The sequence below is a fragment of the Gallinula chloropus genome (genome assembly GCF_964237585.1).
Source record: "Gallinula chloropus genome assembly, chromosome: 1".
Classification (NCBI taxonomy): domain Eukaryota; kingdom Metazoa; phylum Chordata; class Aves; order Gruiformes; family Rallidae; genus Gallinula; species Gallinula chloropus.
Genome location: NC_140085.1, coordinates 143,429,024 through 143,446,270, shown reverse-complemented (window position 1 = coordinate 143,446,270; position 17,247 = coordinate 143,429,024). Strand labels below are relative to the sequence as shown.

Below are 17,247 nucleotides of genomic sequence, written 5' to 3'. Positions count from 1 at the left end.
GCTGCCTGTTAGACTTTGCTTCAGCCATCTTTATGAATTAAAATGAGAAGGCTTTGCCTGCACTGTTGAACCCTTCTGTGGTGCTAGGCAGTGTAATGTAGAAAGGCCAGATGGGTCTGAAGATACTAGTTCAGGTACAGCCAGCTGATGCTTACTTAGTACATTCTGACTAGTTGCAGCTGGATGAATGAGGACTTTCTTTGGTTGGTCTTTTCCCTGCTGTGTTCTGTGACATCACCACGTTAGCCTGGATTATTCCCTGAGTCTGGGGTGGCAGGCTGTATGTTTGACAGTAGCATGCCAATCTGGGCCCAGAATAATTTTCCATATGGAAATAAAGAATTACTGATGTCCTAGTTCTGTTTTAGTTAAAATTAGAACAACTTAAGTTAGGAAAACCAGTAAATTTATACTCTTACTTTCAGTCTTTTTCTCTGCCATGTAGTTGTAGGTCAGGATTCTGTACCTTAATGTTCAGGTTCTAAGCAGCATGGTCTGTGAAGGTCTTTTCACCGTACATGACAACTGAAGACTCTAAATCTTTATGCTCTCCAGAAGATGAGCTAGTCAAAGGAAGAAGTGTACAGAGCGATTCTGATGCTCTGCCCTTGGATAGAAAAGGATTCCAGAGCAGCATGACTGTGTGTGTACATCCAGGAAGAGGATGAACTGTCTCTTTGGTCAGCCTGCTTCCATTAAGATTGGAGCAATAATGTGGGCATGATTTTGTCTTCTGAGCTGTGTGTTATTCTGCCTTTCTCTGACATCACATGGAAAGGTCCACATCCTATGGAAGCAGGTGTGACTGACCTCAGCAGATGTCATGTAGAAGTGATGGTTTCAATCCCATAAAGATCCCAGAAATACCTGCTTGGTCCCATTTTTCAGCTAGTGTTTCATTAGGGTTTCTCATATTTTTCTCTTCTCCTGCCCCATGCTATTGAAAGCAGTAGGCAGAGATGAATCACCAGGAAAATTGGGAGCCCATTAAGTTGGAAGTGTGACAAGCTGAAAGAGCTGTTATTCTGCATGAATATTTTACACAACATTGTACAAATCATATGATTGTTTCCTACCCATTTCTAAATATTTACTTTCACAAATAATGTTAAACAATACGACAACAATATAGTGTGTTAATAGTAGGAATATACTTGTAAACAAATCATAACATCCATCTTATGTGTTGAAAGAAGAAAGCTTTGCAGTTGTCCCTAGTTTAGTACAAGTTGTCCTTTGCTTAGGGGGAGCTTCAAATTTTAGTTGCTGAGTATTTTCAAATTGAGATGCTTTTTTGAGGACCTCATTGCAACAAGCACTTTACAAGTAATGTCAATGGTTTTGCGTTATAACCAGCCTAATTCAGGGATTTTGATTTAGCAATGCCAGGATAGTTAATGTCTTCCCACATTTACTTCTCCATCCCACGGTGTGAATGGTCTGCTTTGTAAAGATAGCATCATTCCCACAGACTAAAGAATTAGGACTTTTGTCAGATGCCCTGTTCACATTCATTGCGCTGCATCGTGATGTAGCTGTGCTCAGACCCTTCCAAACTCATCTCGGAATTCCAGAGTAAGTGTTTATTCACTGGCTGCGTTCTTACCAATTTCATATAGGTCATAAGGGAATGAGACTGCATTAGACTTGTTTTCTGGAAAGGATAAGAACCTTTGGGTGATCTCCTAAGTATGTATCCTCTTTCTGAGGAAATAAGGGATCTTGCAATTCAAGATCTGGCAATCTCAAAGCAAAGCTCTGTATGTATAAGTCTGATACCTGGCAGTGTCAGAGCCCACATAACAGGGCCCCCGCAATTCTGATGCTTTCCCTTAAAAATATCCTTGTTGCTAATATATGTAAGCTAACAACCTGGTATTCTGTAGCTACTCTGAGATATTGTGTAATATTCCAGGCCCAGTCACCTGTTTCAATAGAGAATTTTCCCTTCCATGTTACAAGAGGGATTTGAACTCCCAGCTCCTTGGGATTTTTTTATGCTGCCTTGCTTTTCAGCCTGAAAAGAAAGAGAAGTAATGGAATATCTGGCTCTAAGTGATAGTCCAGATGTATGTTCGCAATGGAAATGTGTGTTCCTAATCACTTAAGATTTACATGACTTCTAACCTTTTGTGTAGTACTGGTTCAGGGTGATACTGCAGGTATGTCCTCTTTTCTGTTTATATACATGTTAACTTCCTCCTTAATGGCCAAATAAAGTAGACTGCTTGTACTGTTTCTTCACTTCCACTCAGCCACCTGCTCAAGCTGAGTGCTACATTGCTGATAGTTTTTAAGCTTCATACAAAATGTCGTTCCCTATTTGTTTGTCATCCAGAATAGGCTATACAGCTCCTTAGTGACCTTTCCAAAGAATTTCATCCTCCTGTGTATGAGGAGCCAATCCCGTTTTCTGATGAGTGAGAGAAGTGTTTTTGCCACCTCAAAGGGTTCTAATGTCTTCTCCAGCTGTTCTTCCTGAGTGTAGGAGAAAGTATTCTACCACTTGAGGAACTTGTTATGTAATATGAATGCCTCATAGATTACAAGTGGGGGGAAAAAAACATTTCACATGCTGAAGTGCTGTGTGTTGGTGTGTTGTACAGAACTCCAAGTGTGGACAGACAGAAGACTGTCACTGGAAAAGAGCTTCTGGACTCTGACCCATTAATACACACATGCTCAATGAGTCTGTGCCTGTCTAAGTCAGCACTGTCCATATCTCAGCACCATTGGCAGAACTGAATCCCTTCAACTGGTGACCTCCTAAGAGATCCATTGTCATGTCTTTCTCCCTCACTTTCTCCATGGTATCCCAGCAAAGTAGAGGTAGATTTCATCTGCAAACCTGATGATATTTTTCTGAATACGCCCTCAAATATGGAACTACTTTGAGGAGTTGAGTTGGCATTTAGACCCTTGTCAGTCTGTCTTCAGTCTTGGACTGCCCCGCTCCCAGTTACATGTTGCTCCTCATAGCAATGACTTCATACAAGGCACCTTAAATAGCCTAGTATATTGGCTGCTTTTCAGACACCTGTACTAGCACTGAAGTGTGCTACATGTTCCACAACCATGTAAAAAATTGCTCTTGTTGACAGTAAACAGACTTACTGTTTTCTTCAACAGTAAGTTTTCTTCTTCAAGCCTCACAGTTTGCAGACTTCCCAAGAATCCTGTAGCACAGTGCCACACAAGTCCATCTGTACTTGACCAAGCAGCACACTGTCTCAGAAGTCACAAGTCATGGCAGTACTTGAGGAAGAAATTCTGTACCTCTTGTTTATGGGAGGGACTTGGACTTTGTACTGGACAGCTAACTGCTTTGAGTGTGGCTAGTTGGAAATGTCCTCAATATGAGTTTGCTGCTTGTCCTGGTTCTGATGAGGACAGAGTTAATTATCCCAAGGAGCCAGGACAGGTGAGCTGAGCTGACCAAGGGTGTTTTCCATATCATGTTGTGTTATGCTCCCCATAAAAAGGGGGCTGGTTGGGGAGCGGTGGCTCTGCACAGCTCTGGGATGATCTGAGTGAGGGCTGATCATCCAGTTGGTCATCAGGTTGATGTGCTTTGTGTTATCGTTCTGTAAGTCCTGTTGTTGTTTCCCAGTGCTGTACCAGCAAACTGTCCTTATCTGAACCTGTGGTTTGCCTTTCTCTGCCTGTTCTCCTCCCTGTTCTGCCAGGAGAGGGGTGAGCAAGCAGGGTGTGGTGCTCAGCTGCCAGCTAGGGCTGAACCATGACACCGGTGGCCTATGCATTTCAGAAAAGATCTCCAGTCACTGCTATGTGGTATTTTTTGCAGACTAACAATTTCTGTTCTTAAGGAGACTGTGTGGTAGCACAGTGTGGTGCTATTTTGATAGCACCAAGATCCGTTACCATGAGTTCTTTTTTTTTGAATAATTGTTTTATTTAGTTTTGCATAGCTGAAAGGTGTGGAGCTTTTAATAATGTTGAGATTTTGGTTTGTTCATTGCTTGTGTTTCTTGTCTTGGCACAAACTTATCTATTGTCTCACTGATTTTAAAATACAATGCTATCTTTAACCTAAAATAACTCTAGTTATTCTTAATGTCATCACAGGTAAAATGTTCCAGTCTCCAGATATCACTCTTATTGTAGAGTTCATATTTATGTTTTATAAGGAGAAACCTATTGATTGGCTCCTGGACCATATCCTCTGGGTCAAAGTGTGTAACCCTGAGAAAGATGCTGTAAGTTTGTTTATATTACAAAGCTTCTAAAATGCTTTCATGATAGTGAAGGAGTTGGTTTTGGTGGGCTGGAGGCTAGCATACTGTGTATTATGGTTATTGCATGTCCTGAAAAAGTCTCTCTTCCTAACAAGATTTTAATCTCAAAAAGAATTTGAGACCTCTCAGAGACATTGTAACTTATTGTTTCAGATTTTGGAGATGGATGCAGCAGGATGAAAAAAGTCTAATTAGCTTCCGTGTACCAACCCTAAAATAAACTCATCCACATAACCCCCACTGAGGCTCTGAGAATGTCGTTGCTTGGATGGCAGTCACAGAGAAAGTTCCAAATGGGGAATACATTTTGGACTTTTGTCCTTCACTTCTTAAGTAGCAGCCCTGCTAAAAGAGTGAATAAACAGGTTCTGTGTGAGAACCTTGAACAGAAGTATATTTGTACAGCAGTCTGGGTAGATCTATGATATCAAAATGAGAGCAACTGGATAAATAGGTCTGTGCTCTTGTTGAGTCTTTCTGGTTCGTGTAGTGTCACATGCTTGCAGTAGAAACTCAGGAACCTTGTGTTGCTTTTACTAATGTGATTTTTAGAATTTTTTTAACACCTCCCCCCTCCCATTTCAGAAACATTGTGATCGACAGAAATCAAACCTACGGATACGCTTCAGGCCTTCTCTTTTCCAGCATGTTGGCCTCCACTCCTCTCTAGCAGGGAAGATCCAGAAACTCACAGTTAGTAGCTACAATTTTCCTTCCTTTTCCACAGCAGTCTGATTAAATGAAAAACTTGATAGCCTTTGAGAAAACACGTATTTGTTGTCTGCCACTTTCAAGCATGTTGTATATTACTCCAGTTGACGTGAAATCAGATTTAAACTGGCTATTCTAAAGTAGAAGAAGTACTAATCTTATTTGTGTGATTTTTATTTTTTTTTTGCTAGGGGATAATTTTTCTAATTTTTTCCTTTAATGACATGTTCATCTTATAAGATCTGATACACCCAAAAATGAGTATTGCATTCATTTTCCATTTTATGGAAGTGTTTTAAGTGTAATCACTTGGGAAAAGACCATAATAAAACAAGTTATCTGACCAGCTTGATGTTTGTCTTTCTTTCAATTAGGATAAAGACTTCCTGAAACCATTACTGCATAAAATCCATGTGAACCCACCTGCAGAGGTTTCGACATCTTTAAAAGTCTACCAAGGGCATACGCTAGAAAAAACCTACGTAGGGGAAGATTTTTTCTGGGCTGTCACACCAGTTGCTGGGGATTATATTCTATTTAAATTTGACAAGCCAGTCAATGTAGAAAGGTTAGTAATTCTTTGCCTTTGGTCTTGTATCTAAAGCTGCTTGTTTGCCAAGAATTCTTGAAGATAGAATTTGGGGCTGTCATTAATTGAAGTGAAATGATGAAGGATCTTTGGAGTTCAGTTGAAACCATGATCATTAATGTCTTCCTTCTAATTCTTTTACTACTGTAAGTGTTGTCTTGCTCTCATTTCTTGGTGGTTTAGGTTTGGTTTTATTGTTTGCTTTTGTTTTGTTTTTTTTTTAATTTAAATTTAATCCAGAACCTTTTTGATAAATGCAATTCAAAACCAGTGCTTCTCTGGTGTTCATAAAAGACTTTAAAAGAAGCCAGTTTGATTCTATTTGTATTTGGTTGGTCTGTTTCTAATTACATAGCAATTATACAATGTGGTGTCTGGGGTACATACAATATGTTGTGCCCTGCAGCCTTGGTCCCTTGATTGTTCAGATCAGAAACCTTGCTGGAGCATATCACGATGTCCCCAGACCTGAAAGCTGGCAACTCTTGAGGGTAATGTTTTTTAGATATAGCCTTAGGGCTTGAAAAAAGTCACAGTGCTAAAGACTCCAAGTTGACCTATTTAAAATAATTAAAATTTATCTAAAAACAAAAGGGGGGTGCCCTTGAGATACAAAAATCTGTGATTCCTTAGAGGACTAAAGGTGACTTCTTTTTAGCTACTAATCAGATTAAATAAGGATAATAGTTTATGCTTTAGACTGTAGCTGTCCTTTAGTTTTATTGAGACTCGCTGCTTTGCTTTTTACTGTCTTGCCAACATAGGAGTCCAAGACTTACAAAATAAATTGCTTATTTAGTGTCTGCTGAGGTGCTGCTATGTCAGTGGATTCTTTTTCTCCTTTCTTCACATATATTCGGTGTTCAAAGCCAGTACCTACAGGCTGGTAAAGCAAAGTTTCTTTGAGTCAATTTGACTGGACGCTTTTCTTGTGCAGCAGCCCTTTTTGCAGTCTGAACTGAACCCAATTAGTCAGCTTCCTTGCCTTGGTATGTAATCAAAGGCTAAGTCTTCACCTTGGCTTAGCACAACAGTGAGGATCAGTAGTTTTCTTGTTACTCTGTTATTCCAAACTAGTCAGCCCTATGAAACTCAAGGCGGTTGTTTGAGATGTCAAATTACACTCTGTTGATTGCTATGCTTTAAAATAACTTTCCTGGTAGGCTTTCCAAGATGCCTGTGTTGAGGACTCTGACTGCTATACCTCCTTGGATTAAAGGCAGAATCTTTTTTATCCTGAGCCAATAGTTGAAAAAAGCAGGTATTTTTCAACTCAGATGTAGGAATTGATTGATTTCTTTTTGATCAAATTTTCATTTTCAAAGTTATGAAGTAAACATTGTCCAATTGGTGTGTGTGTTTTATTGTTGTGAGCGTTGGGTTTTTTAAGAATTATATGCAGCTACCTTATGAGTAGCGTAACTGTAAGCAGCAAATGTTGATCTTGGGTGGAGTAGGATGAGTCAAATGCACAGTGGCAATTTTAGAAAGCATTGCTACCAAGTGACATAGGCCAGCACTGTTGTTTAAAAAATGATGTGCATGGGGTCTGAAGAAAATGTTTTTTCATATATATTACCTTAATGGGGAGAGAAAATGAGTAAGTACTAATTATGTGTGCAAAAAGTGGGAAGATGATGTTGTTACATCTACCTTCTGTGAACAGACCCAGCAGTAGAGGATAATATAATTTTCTGCTATTTCTATTAATTGAAGAAATGCATTTTAGTTTTAGGAGAAAGTAAACAGCTCTTATTCTGTTGCTTCCTCAAAGGAAGTTCCCCAATTACAGAATCACAGAATCGTAGGGGTTGGAAGGGACCTCCAGAGATCGAGTCCAATCCCCTGCCAAAGCAGGTTCCCTATGACAGGTTGCAGGGTCCCTAGGACAGGTTGGTGGCCAGATGGGACTTGGATATCTCCAGAGAAGGAGACTCCACAACCTGGGCAGCCTGTCCCAGGGCTCTGTCACCCTCACTGTGAAAAAGTTCTTCTGCATGTTCGTGCAGAACTTCCTGTGCTCCAACTTGAGGCCATTGCCCCTTGTCCTGTCCCCACAGACCATTGAAAAGGGGCTGGCCATTTCCCCTTGTGTCCCACACTTCAGATATTTATAAACATTAATAAGAACATCAATAAGTATGATGCTACCTGTTCAGACTTCATTAAGTTTAACATTGCTTGAGCTATTGTTGTAAGCCATTTCAAAGTTTAGTGTGATGTTAGTTTCTATTGCCATAGTGTCCTCAAAATGCAGTATTTTACCTTTCTGAAGTCAGTGGCTGATTGAGGCTACAGATGTTGCAGTTTCAAACTGTTAGGGACTTGCTCTTGCTTGTCTCCTTCAGCAGCAGCAAATTTTGGTAGGTGAAGGTCAAGTAGAGCAGTGATGTGCAGCAATGATGTCTCCTGATATTTGAAGGATGCTTTCTGAGTTAGTCAAAACCAAAACTGACTTGTGGGTTGAAACAAAGAACAGGGAAAATGGACCGAGCTTTAGGATTTACCTGGTGGGGGGATATATCTGATTGTATGAATTAAGAGTAGAAAATATGCTTTTGAAAGCCATCTTGTGTTTGTGAAGGGATGCAACGGTTTTCTTTTTTCCTTTTTTTTTTTTTAAGTAATAGAAAAGCTCTTTGAATTTACAGAAAAATTTGTCTGCCAAGTCAGTTGAGGTGTAGCTGCTTAATAACTCCCGTAATAAATTCTTTATAAACAAATTTTTAAATGGAAATACTGACCAAACCCCTGAATGAATGGCAGGTCTGTTACACTGTGACTGAGCACTACCTTGTTCCTATAGTTTATTTTTCCATGCCAAATGTTTTGCTGAACTGAATTTAAATTTTCTGCTGGGTTATAGCAGTTCAGTAATTAGCTTTCATTAAGTCTTTAAATATTTAATTTTTGAGATCTGAGAATGTTGTCAGGGATAACACAGGCAAAGGTCTCCTGGTGGTTTAAAGTGAGAACTGAGCTCACTTCAGGGAGGAAAAAGCAACATTTGTGGGTATTTTGTGCAAGACCTGCTTGGTGGATCCCTGCTGAGTATTGAGCAGTCAAATAGATGGTGCCTGTTCTGAACCACACCTGGAGAACAGTAATGTGTACACTGAAGTTGTCTATTGCTCATTTTAGTAAGAGCTCTTCTACTGAATCATTTTAGGTTTTTTCCAAGCAAAAGATGTCCAGCCACAGCACTGAAGTCCCTTACCATTAATCTAGGGATCTTATTTTTGCAATTAGAAGATACATTCCTCCCTTTCAGTGACATATCCTTATGAGTGAAAGTAGATTCACTGACTTCCCTCTTAAAAGCAAATCACAAAGTAGTGTTGAAGTGTGGTTTGGCTTTGCTTTGGGTTTCTGTTGGGGTTTTTATTATTTTTTTTTTTAAATAAATGGACTGTTTTCCAAATGTTCCAGACAGCCTACATTATAAATACTGAATTTCTGTTCCCTTAGGTTGTTACACAATTATTGACATCCACTTTGCTATTTCAGTATGTAAACTGTTGTTCCAATCACACATTTAATTATTAAAACTGACAGTTATATTTAAGACTTTATTGATGAAGCAGAGTATAAATTCATTTTCCTCACTATAAATAACAGATTCAAAATACTTCTATGCTTGTTACTCTTCTTCAGAGATGTCAGTGAGGAATGTTGTACCTGAGCAGCTAATTATGAAGAGCTTTTGACTTTAGACATTGCTTTCTTTGAGTCTTTTTGTATGTAGGGAGCTCTGAAATATTGGTAAATGAGTAGTGAATCTTCAACAGAGGTAATAAATTTTCAATGTGGTCTTGGTTTAAATAAATAAAAAGCAAAACACATCCCAGAAGCGTGTTCCATTGCAGCACTGAAGTGATGCTGGTGTCCATCGTTACCATCATAACCATCTCTCTTTCGATGGCCTAAGTTTCAGAGTTCTCCCTGTAGACACGACTGACACAAATCAGATACAGTTTTCAAAGAAAGGGCACTAATTACATGGAGGAAGCCCTTGAAAGCACATAACCTAGCACTGTTTTGATTAGGTTATGTTTACACTTGTCAGTTTTTCTGCACCAGGAATTTAGAATGGCTATTTATAAAAAGAAAGGGCTCTGGGTTTGTTTCAGTATAAATTGCTTGCAAATGCTGATTTTTATTACAAAATACTATCTGGAGGAAAATATGAGGATATATTTTATACTGCGGAAAGATAAAAGTACAACCACCCACCCCAGCCTCACTAGTATATGTATATAAATGTGCTTTATATTTTTAAAATATGAATCTCATCCTTTTTTGTATGTCAACTGCTTCTTACTTTGAATATTTTCAAAAGAACAGCAGTTTCTTTTCTGGAGGATGGTGTTTGGTTTTGAGGGTGGCTTTTTTATCTTCCTCTGCAGCACTGCTTTTAACTCTGGTTGCCCCATAGTTGTGTTCTTTCAGCAATTTAGTCACCCTAATGTGACATTCATTATTAACAATGTCGTTTTTATGAGGTAGAACTTGCAGTCTGGAATTTCAGCTTTAAACTGAAAAACTTTGACAAGACAACTTGTAGACTACATTTACTACTTTGTGGTCTGATATTGGCATAGGTACTGAATGTGCCTTATTTGAGACTAATCATCAAATTTTCCATGTTGTTGACCCTGGAATCTCGGGGAACATCTGATGTTAACCTTGCATATATTTCCTGTGGTGTCTTCTCACAACATAGAATTCCTACTTATGTAAGAAATATGTATTTGACTATTGGAGCTAGAAAAATCCATGTATTGAGTGTGGAGAGTATCTTGTTGGGCTCCTGGTAACTAAACATATGCATTACTTTGTCTGCTTTGAAATTGTTGTGACAGTGCTGAAAAATACTTGGATAAAAAGTGACAGCTGCTTGCCTGTTACTAGTGCCACTTCATTGTAAAGGAAATAAACAAGGCTTTTACAGGTTCTCTAGCAGGGAAAACTTAAAAGGAATTACTTTTTTCTGTGACTTATGTTCTACTTAAAAAAAATTAATTATAGCAGTTGGTCACGTATGTATCTAAAATATGGTTAATTACACATCCTATGGGATATGAGTCCTCCTGGGGATAGACAGAGATAAGATCAAATGCATTACAAAGGATAAAAATACTTTCTAAGTTTCCAAGAGTGGCACTGAAACAGAACTTTCTCATCATTTGGTTTCTGGCAACAACCCCTTAAAACCTAGGGAACTGCAACATTATTTGGGTTTTGGATTAACACAGCTGTAACTTGACTGAGGCATAAGCTGTTCTTCGTTCAAAGTCCCTGTTCAGTGTAGAAACTCTCCTTCAGTGCAATGCAACACATTCAAACTTGCTTGAGCAATTTTAGCTGAGGTAACACGTGTGTGCTTACACACAGTGTACAATCTGTGTTCTGATTCTAAAGATATAATACTGTTATGCTTGAAACATAAATCTTCATTTTATTAAGGTTTAATAGTAGTGTCAGTTGCTAGGAAGTATTTGGAAGTCTTTTCACAGGATTACAAATGGGTTTGGGTTGGAAGGGACCTCAAAGCTCACCTAGTCCTACCTCCCTGCAATAGGTGGAGGACACCCTCGACTAGCCCAGGCTGCCCAAAGCCCCATCCAACCTGGTCTTGAATTGCTAGGGAGAGGTCAGCCACAGCTTCTCTGGGCAGCCTGGGCCAGGGCCTCACAGGGAAGAATTTCTTGCAATAGATGTAATTTAAATCTCCCCTCTCTTTCAGTTTAAAGCCATTACCCCTTGTCCTGTCACTATACTCCCTGATGAAGAGCCCCTCCACAGCTTTCCTGTAGGCCCCTTTAGGTACTGGCAGGCTTCAATAAGGTCTCCCTGGAGCCTTCTCCAGGCTGAACAAGCCCAACTCTCTCAGCCTGTCTTCACAGGAGATGTGCTCCAGCTCCTGATCATCTTTGAGGCCCTTCTCTAGACTTACCCAACATCTCAATATCTTTTTTGTACTAGGGACCCCAGAGCTGGACACAGCACTCTAGGTGGCTCTCACAAGAGCAGAGGGGCAGAATCCCTTCCCTTGACCTGCTGGTCATGCTGGTTTTGATGCAGCCCAGAATATGGTTGGCTTTCTGGACTGCAAGCACACATTGCTGGCTCATGTTGAGCTTTACGTCAGTCAGCATCTCCAAGTTCTTCTTTTTAGGGCTGCTCTCAATCCATTAATTTATTACTTTAATTATTTTGGCGTTTGTCAGTGTATTTCAGGTGGGGTGGTCTTTTTAGTGTTTATAAAAAAGAGAATTGGAGGACTTTGGTTTCTGTGTTTACATAAGTTTCTGTCCTAATGAGTGGAACATCCTCAGATGGATGCACTGACAGCGCAGATTTGGCAGACAGACTCCCAGCCACTGGTGCTTTTGCTCTGAGCATGGAACTCTGCCCATAATAAAGAGGCAAGAATTTCATATGAAAAGAAGAAAAAAATCCCAAAGTGTGTATCAGACAGAAGAGCTGTCTGAGCCAAGGACATGCTGCTTCCTCCTTAATGGCACTAATATTCAAGATTTGTGTATTTGGCAGTGTTCCTGGGTTTATGGCTCTTAGTCAGAAATCTTAGAGGCTTAATGCTGTTGCATAAATGTTAGATGTATAGTGCCACTTGAGATGCCCTAAAATATTTCATTTGAGTTCCAGAAGGGCTGGAGTCTCTGGGAGGTCATAATTACATCTTTCCAGCCTGCGATGAGGTCTCAAACCCAAGTGCATCTCACATGGTGGCAAATGTCTAGGTTTAAGAAAACTGAATAGAGTTACGCCCTGCGCTTCTGGAGAATTAGGCTGGGGGAGGTATGGGAAGATGCTTATATGTACACACAGGTATTAAAACAAACACAGACAAAACCCAAAGCCTTTCTACATTTCGTTGGATTAAAAATTCAGCAAAAGTAGCCTTGTGAAAGAACACAAGGACCTTTTAAGTAATAAAGATGTGGTGGAAACCAAAGTTAAATTACTTGAAGAAAACCAGATATTTTAGGACAGAGAACAATCCCTCCCTTAAAAAAAACAACAACAACAAAAAAAAAAACAAAAAACAAAACAAAACCAAAACCCAGAAAAAACCCAGCAAGAAACCCCAAACCCCAAATAAACCCCTCTCCACCACAAAATACCAAGAAAATCAAAGAAACTCCATTAAATTAAGTTAATGCCAAACCCTTTTCTATTACAGGTATGTGCATGTGCTCCAGAGCACTGTTCAGGTTGAGAAAGCTGGTCTCAGTCTTCACTGGGAAACAAGGCAGGAGTAGCCCTGGGAATGAGGAGATTTTCTTGCCCAGCTAAATATATTATTATTATGACACATAATGCTCAGTTGAAGAAAGTTAGGAAATGGCTTCGGCAACCATATCAAATGCTTTAGATTGACTTTTAAAGTCATGTGAGAAAATTAATACCTTAGGGGATGTCTTGGATGAAAATTAGACCACTTCCCCAAAATCCCCCCATGACCATGAGTCAGGCTGCTTTGTGGTCCTTTGACAAACATGAGAAACTTCTGTCCTTTTGGAGTGCTGGTTTGGTGCTTCTGTAAAACATGGGGAATTTATCCCTCAAACATGTAGTCCAGGTTACATATGAACAGTTAGACTGGATTTTTTTTTGCAGATAAAATTATTTCTGACTAGATGTTTTTCATAGTTAATAGGGTAAACCTTCGTTCTTTTTTTTTGTTTGTTTGTTTGGGTGGTTGGTGGGTTTTTTTCCACTTATTAATTGGAAACTGTGATGAGAAGATAGAACAGCTCCCATTAGACTGCTTACCTTTTGTGAGTCCATGGTGGGTGTATCTGTAGATTTGAGGAACTAAAGCTTTTCTGGGAAGTATAAGCAATTTTTTACATAAGAGTGGGTAAGAGGCATAAAGGATAGGAGAAGAAATAATTCATCTACCGGTTGTGTCTTGCACAAAGAAACAATGCATGGTTAAAGCTGGTTTCCTGTGACAGTAATAAACATTAAATAACATTTCCTATGCAGGATTCTGGGAAAATGACAGTGAGGAGGTAGATTAGATTTCTTTTACCACATTTGCATCCAGTGATCAAAAATACTGGGTAGAATTGGTGAATAATGACTCTTGCAGTGGATATCAGCATCTGTAGAGACCCAAAAATTTGCTGACTGAATGTTGCTTTTATAAAAGTGCATGTTGTGCAGAATAAAGGATTGTGATGCTGCATGTTGCTATGGATAATTTGCTCAAACATGGAAGGGAACATTTCTGCCTTCCTACCTCTTAAATTTTTCTGAAAATGGGATATACTGAAATATATCAGGTTGCTAAAAAGAGACATAAGGAGGATATAAAGGGAAAAGGACTCAATTCCCTGTTTACAGGGCACAAAGACCTGAGTTCAGAAAGATACTCTTAAAATATTTGTGTTTATCATCAAGAGAGAAAGTCTTTTATTTCCTTTTAAAACAGAACTCAAGTATTTTGACAGTGAATGTGAATTTTTCGTTTTAAAGATTTTTTTGGGTCTTTTTTTTGTAAAGCTGCCATAATTTACTGATAAAGTTATTGTGTGTTCTGTTTTTTTAATTTCTCAGTGAAATAGAAAATGCATAGAATCACACTTTTATATATATATATATAAATCATTGGTCCTTCTGTTTATTTAAAGGAAGTACAAAAAGACAGTAAGACAGATTTGGGTTTTAATGCCTAAAGAAAAAGAAGTTAGGTAATAGAGAGAAGAGTTTTCAGTGCCAAAATATGGTTTGATGCAAGGGAAAGGAGAGAGAGAGAGAGTCCTTTCACAAGCAAAATAGGAGGAGGGTAAAGAGGTGTGTGTAGTTGGGATTTTTTTTTTTAAAGTAGAAGTGATGGAAGAGTTTAGCTATTCAAAGAAGAATGTTGAAGCTCACAGTGCAGATTACTAATATTTGTATTAATTTATACACATCCTTTGGGAGCTGTTATGAAAGATGAGAGTCTGTCCAGGTGATCACTACTGAGGATATAAGCAATATGAATTGGAGAATAGGCCTGTGAAGGTCTGTAATAGTTAACTGCATTGGCAAGCTAGTGATGTCTTTTGTCAGTAGTGATGATCATCCTTCTGCCCTCTCCTCCCTTTGTGCATTAGATGTGTATGAATATTTATTTCATGTTATTGTGAGGTTTTTTCCCCTTCCAATTGGCTTCATTTTATAGGTGTACCTGGCTCCATGGCAAGAAGTTAAACCCTCAGCTTGAGTAAACACTCAAGTCACTGAATATGAAACCAGAAGTTTTGTTTGGAGCTTCGACTTTGCTCTGGTTTTGTTGTTTTGTGATTTGTGGTTTTTAAAATCCTCAGTACTCCTAAAAACTTCTGTAGAGGTGTTAACGTTTAGCGTCCTCTTTTACTGTCATACTACATTGAGGTCATGAGCAGAACATATATAGGTTAGTTTGCACATTTAGTAACTTCTGGCAGAGAGGAGGTTGTCTCCCTTCTTGAATAGCTGCAGTTGCTGTAGTATCTGTATTGAGAAGTACCTGTCACAGCCTGAAAACCTGGAAAGCTTGTGATTTATCAGTTATCCAGGAAGGCAAGTTTGACAAAAGAATAGCTAAGGACACTTTTTGGGATCTGTAGACTATCTGTTTGTAAGTTTAAAAACGTAGTTTGAACAATTTGCCATTGATGTGAACTGTATATGTGTATACATGCTTCTATTTTTAATCTGTGTAACTTTACATTTAAGTAGGTGTTATCTGTCAAGTGTTCAAGCAGGGCTCAGATATAAAAATATTCCTTCCTTTTTAAACATAATTTTAAATAAGAGGTGACATATGCATCTGTTATATATGTGTGTGCATAAGGCTAGACAGATAATTTTAGCATGTTTTCTATAACTAGTATGAAAACATACTAAAATCTGGAAATCAGATTTTATTAATTATTTCTGTGAATTATTTTGGCACCGGGTCAACTTCTGAGTGCTGGCCCTAGTGGTGTGATGAATGCTGGGAGGAGGAAACCCTGCTTCAGTTTCAAAAGTTGATAGCACAGGAGGAGAAAAGGTTGGCTGTAGTTGTATGTTTGTGGTGGTGTTTTTAAAAACAAACAAGCTAAACCCAAATAAATACATACACCCCCAACCAAAGAAACCAATCCACCCCTATGAATTTTCTGCCTGCCCCCCCCCCCAAAAGCCCCCCCCCAACATCCCAAGCCTATTATCATTCAGGTAGAGCACATTGATCGTAATCATGAGCAGTTTCCTTGTGGCTTTTTAGGTGGGTCTTCTCGGAAATAAGACGTGTGAACTGAAAAACACAAAGGGAAAACCCCTGTGGTTAGAGCGTTTGATGGCAGAACCTTAGATGGTTTTGATCACTTGCATTGTAAAATAAGTCTCCTTAGAATTTTCAGTGTTTTCATGAGAAAAATTCCCAGTAACAATTAGGATATCTGATAGAAGACTAAAGGATGATATGTTAGATCTGTTAGGTCAGAAGAAAGCAGAATGTACTTTTAGTCATCTTCTGGTCAGCTTTGCCAAGATTTTTGTTTTGTTTATTATTGAAATGTACAGCAAAGGCATCTTCCTAGAAAGGATAATTAAGCTTTTGGGGTTTTTTTGGTTGTCACTAACGTTTACAAAAAGTCCAAAGGTTTTTTTTTCTTGGAAGAACCTGTGGATGGTTTAGGTAGCTTGTGTACCTTAGAACTGACTAACCTTTACGTTAAACTGCAGAGGGGAAATTGTTTTCTTGAAGGACGCACAGTGTTGAAGCTCACTGAATGCAGTTTTGTTTTGCAGTTAAATCTCTGTGGTTCTGCTGTACATTAGAAATCTGTGCAGCTTTCTTATAGCAGAGTGGGGGGGTTTATTCCTTTTCTTGAGCCTTCATAAAAGAAATGTAATATATATTTGTGTGTGTTCTAAGTCAGGGTCAGAGCGCTCTGTTCTTGTCTTGTAGCTATCAAGTGTGGATTAATGGCAAGTACCTACACCTGGCTTCAGACATATCAGATAAAGACAAACTGAAATTTACATCTCCAATTATGTCTTAATAAATTGCAAATTGAGCTAATGTTTGTAATTTTAATCAAGTGATAATTTCTGAACTAATTTTGTCCCTGGGCTGGTGATGTATTTAATGCTGAAGATGGTACTTACTGTTAATTTCTCTAAGTTCCAATTGAGGAAAGGTTTTGAAAGGTGTTGATAGTTTTACATATTCATTTAAACGAATTACAAGTAAAATTGGCTTGTTAAAAGTGGCATCTGAGTAAGTGTAACATCTAGGTAGCTTTTTGCCAGTAATGTGAATAAACTCTGTGGTCCACTAGAAAAAACTGTAAGAAATGAACAATTTTTCAAGCAGTGATACCACCTAGTGGTAAAAAATAGTTACTTGTTTATGTAACATACTCAAAAGAATATGGTTTGTGTTACATAAAGAAAAGGGACTTGAATGGTGTCTTGTAGCATTATCTACACATGCACAGTACTGCAGAAGCTGATAGAGAGCAGGCAGCTAGAATTTGAACACTTGCACTTCACTGATATGTCTAGGAATGGTTTTCAGATGGTTTTAAACATATTCTATTTTAAAAAAAAGAGAGAGAAATGTCATTAAATGCACAACTGAATAAGGACAGAAAGGTCTTTTTCTGCCTGTGTATATGTGTCAAAAATCTGCCTTAAGAAAAA

At 38.6% G+C, this 17,247-nt stretch overlaps 1 protein-coding gene across 1 annotated transcript in view; it reads left to right on the top strand.

Annotated features, from left to right (window-relative positions):
* MGAT4A (alpha-1,3-mannosyl-glycoprotein 4-beta-N-acetylglucosaminyltransferase A) overlaps window positions 1-17,247 on the top strand; it is a gene marked incomplete at both ends in the record, with an annotated part of 69,075 nt that overhangs the window by 47,661 nt on the left and 4,167 nt on the right. Inside the window, 3 exons of the mRNA XM_084279109.1 lie at window positions 4,087-4,217; window positions 4,842-4,949; window positions 5,342-5,535. Coding sequence (XP_084135235.1) covers window positions 4,087-4,217; window positions 4,842-4,949; window positions 5,342-5,535 — 433 coding nt within the window. The remainder of the gene's footprint in view (window positions 1-4,086; window positions 4,218-4,841; window positions 4,950-5,341; window positions 5,536-17,247) is intronic.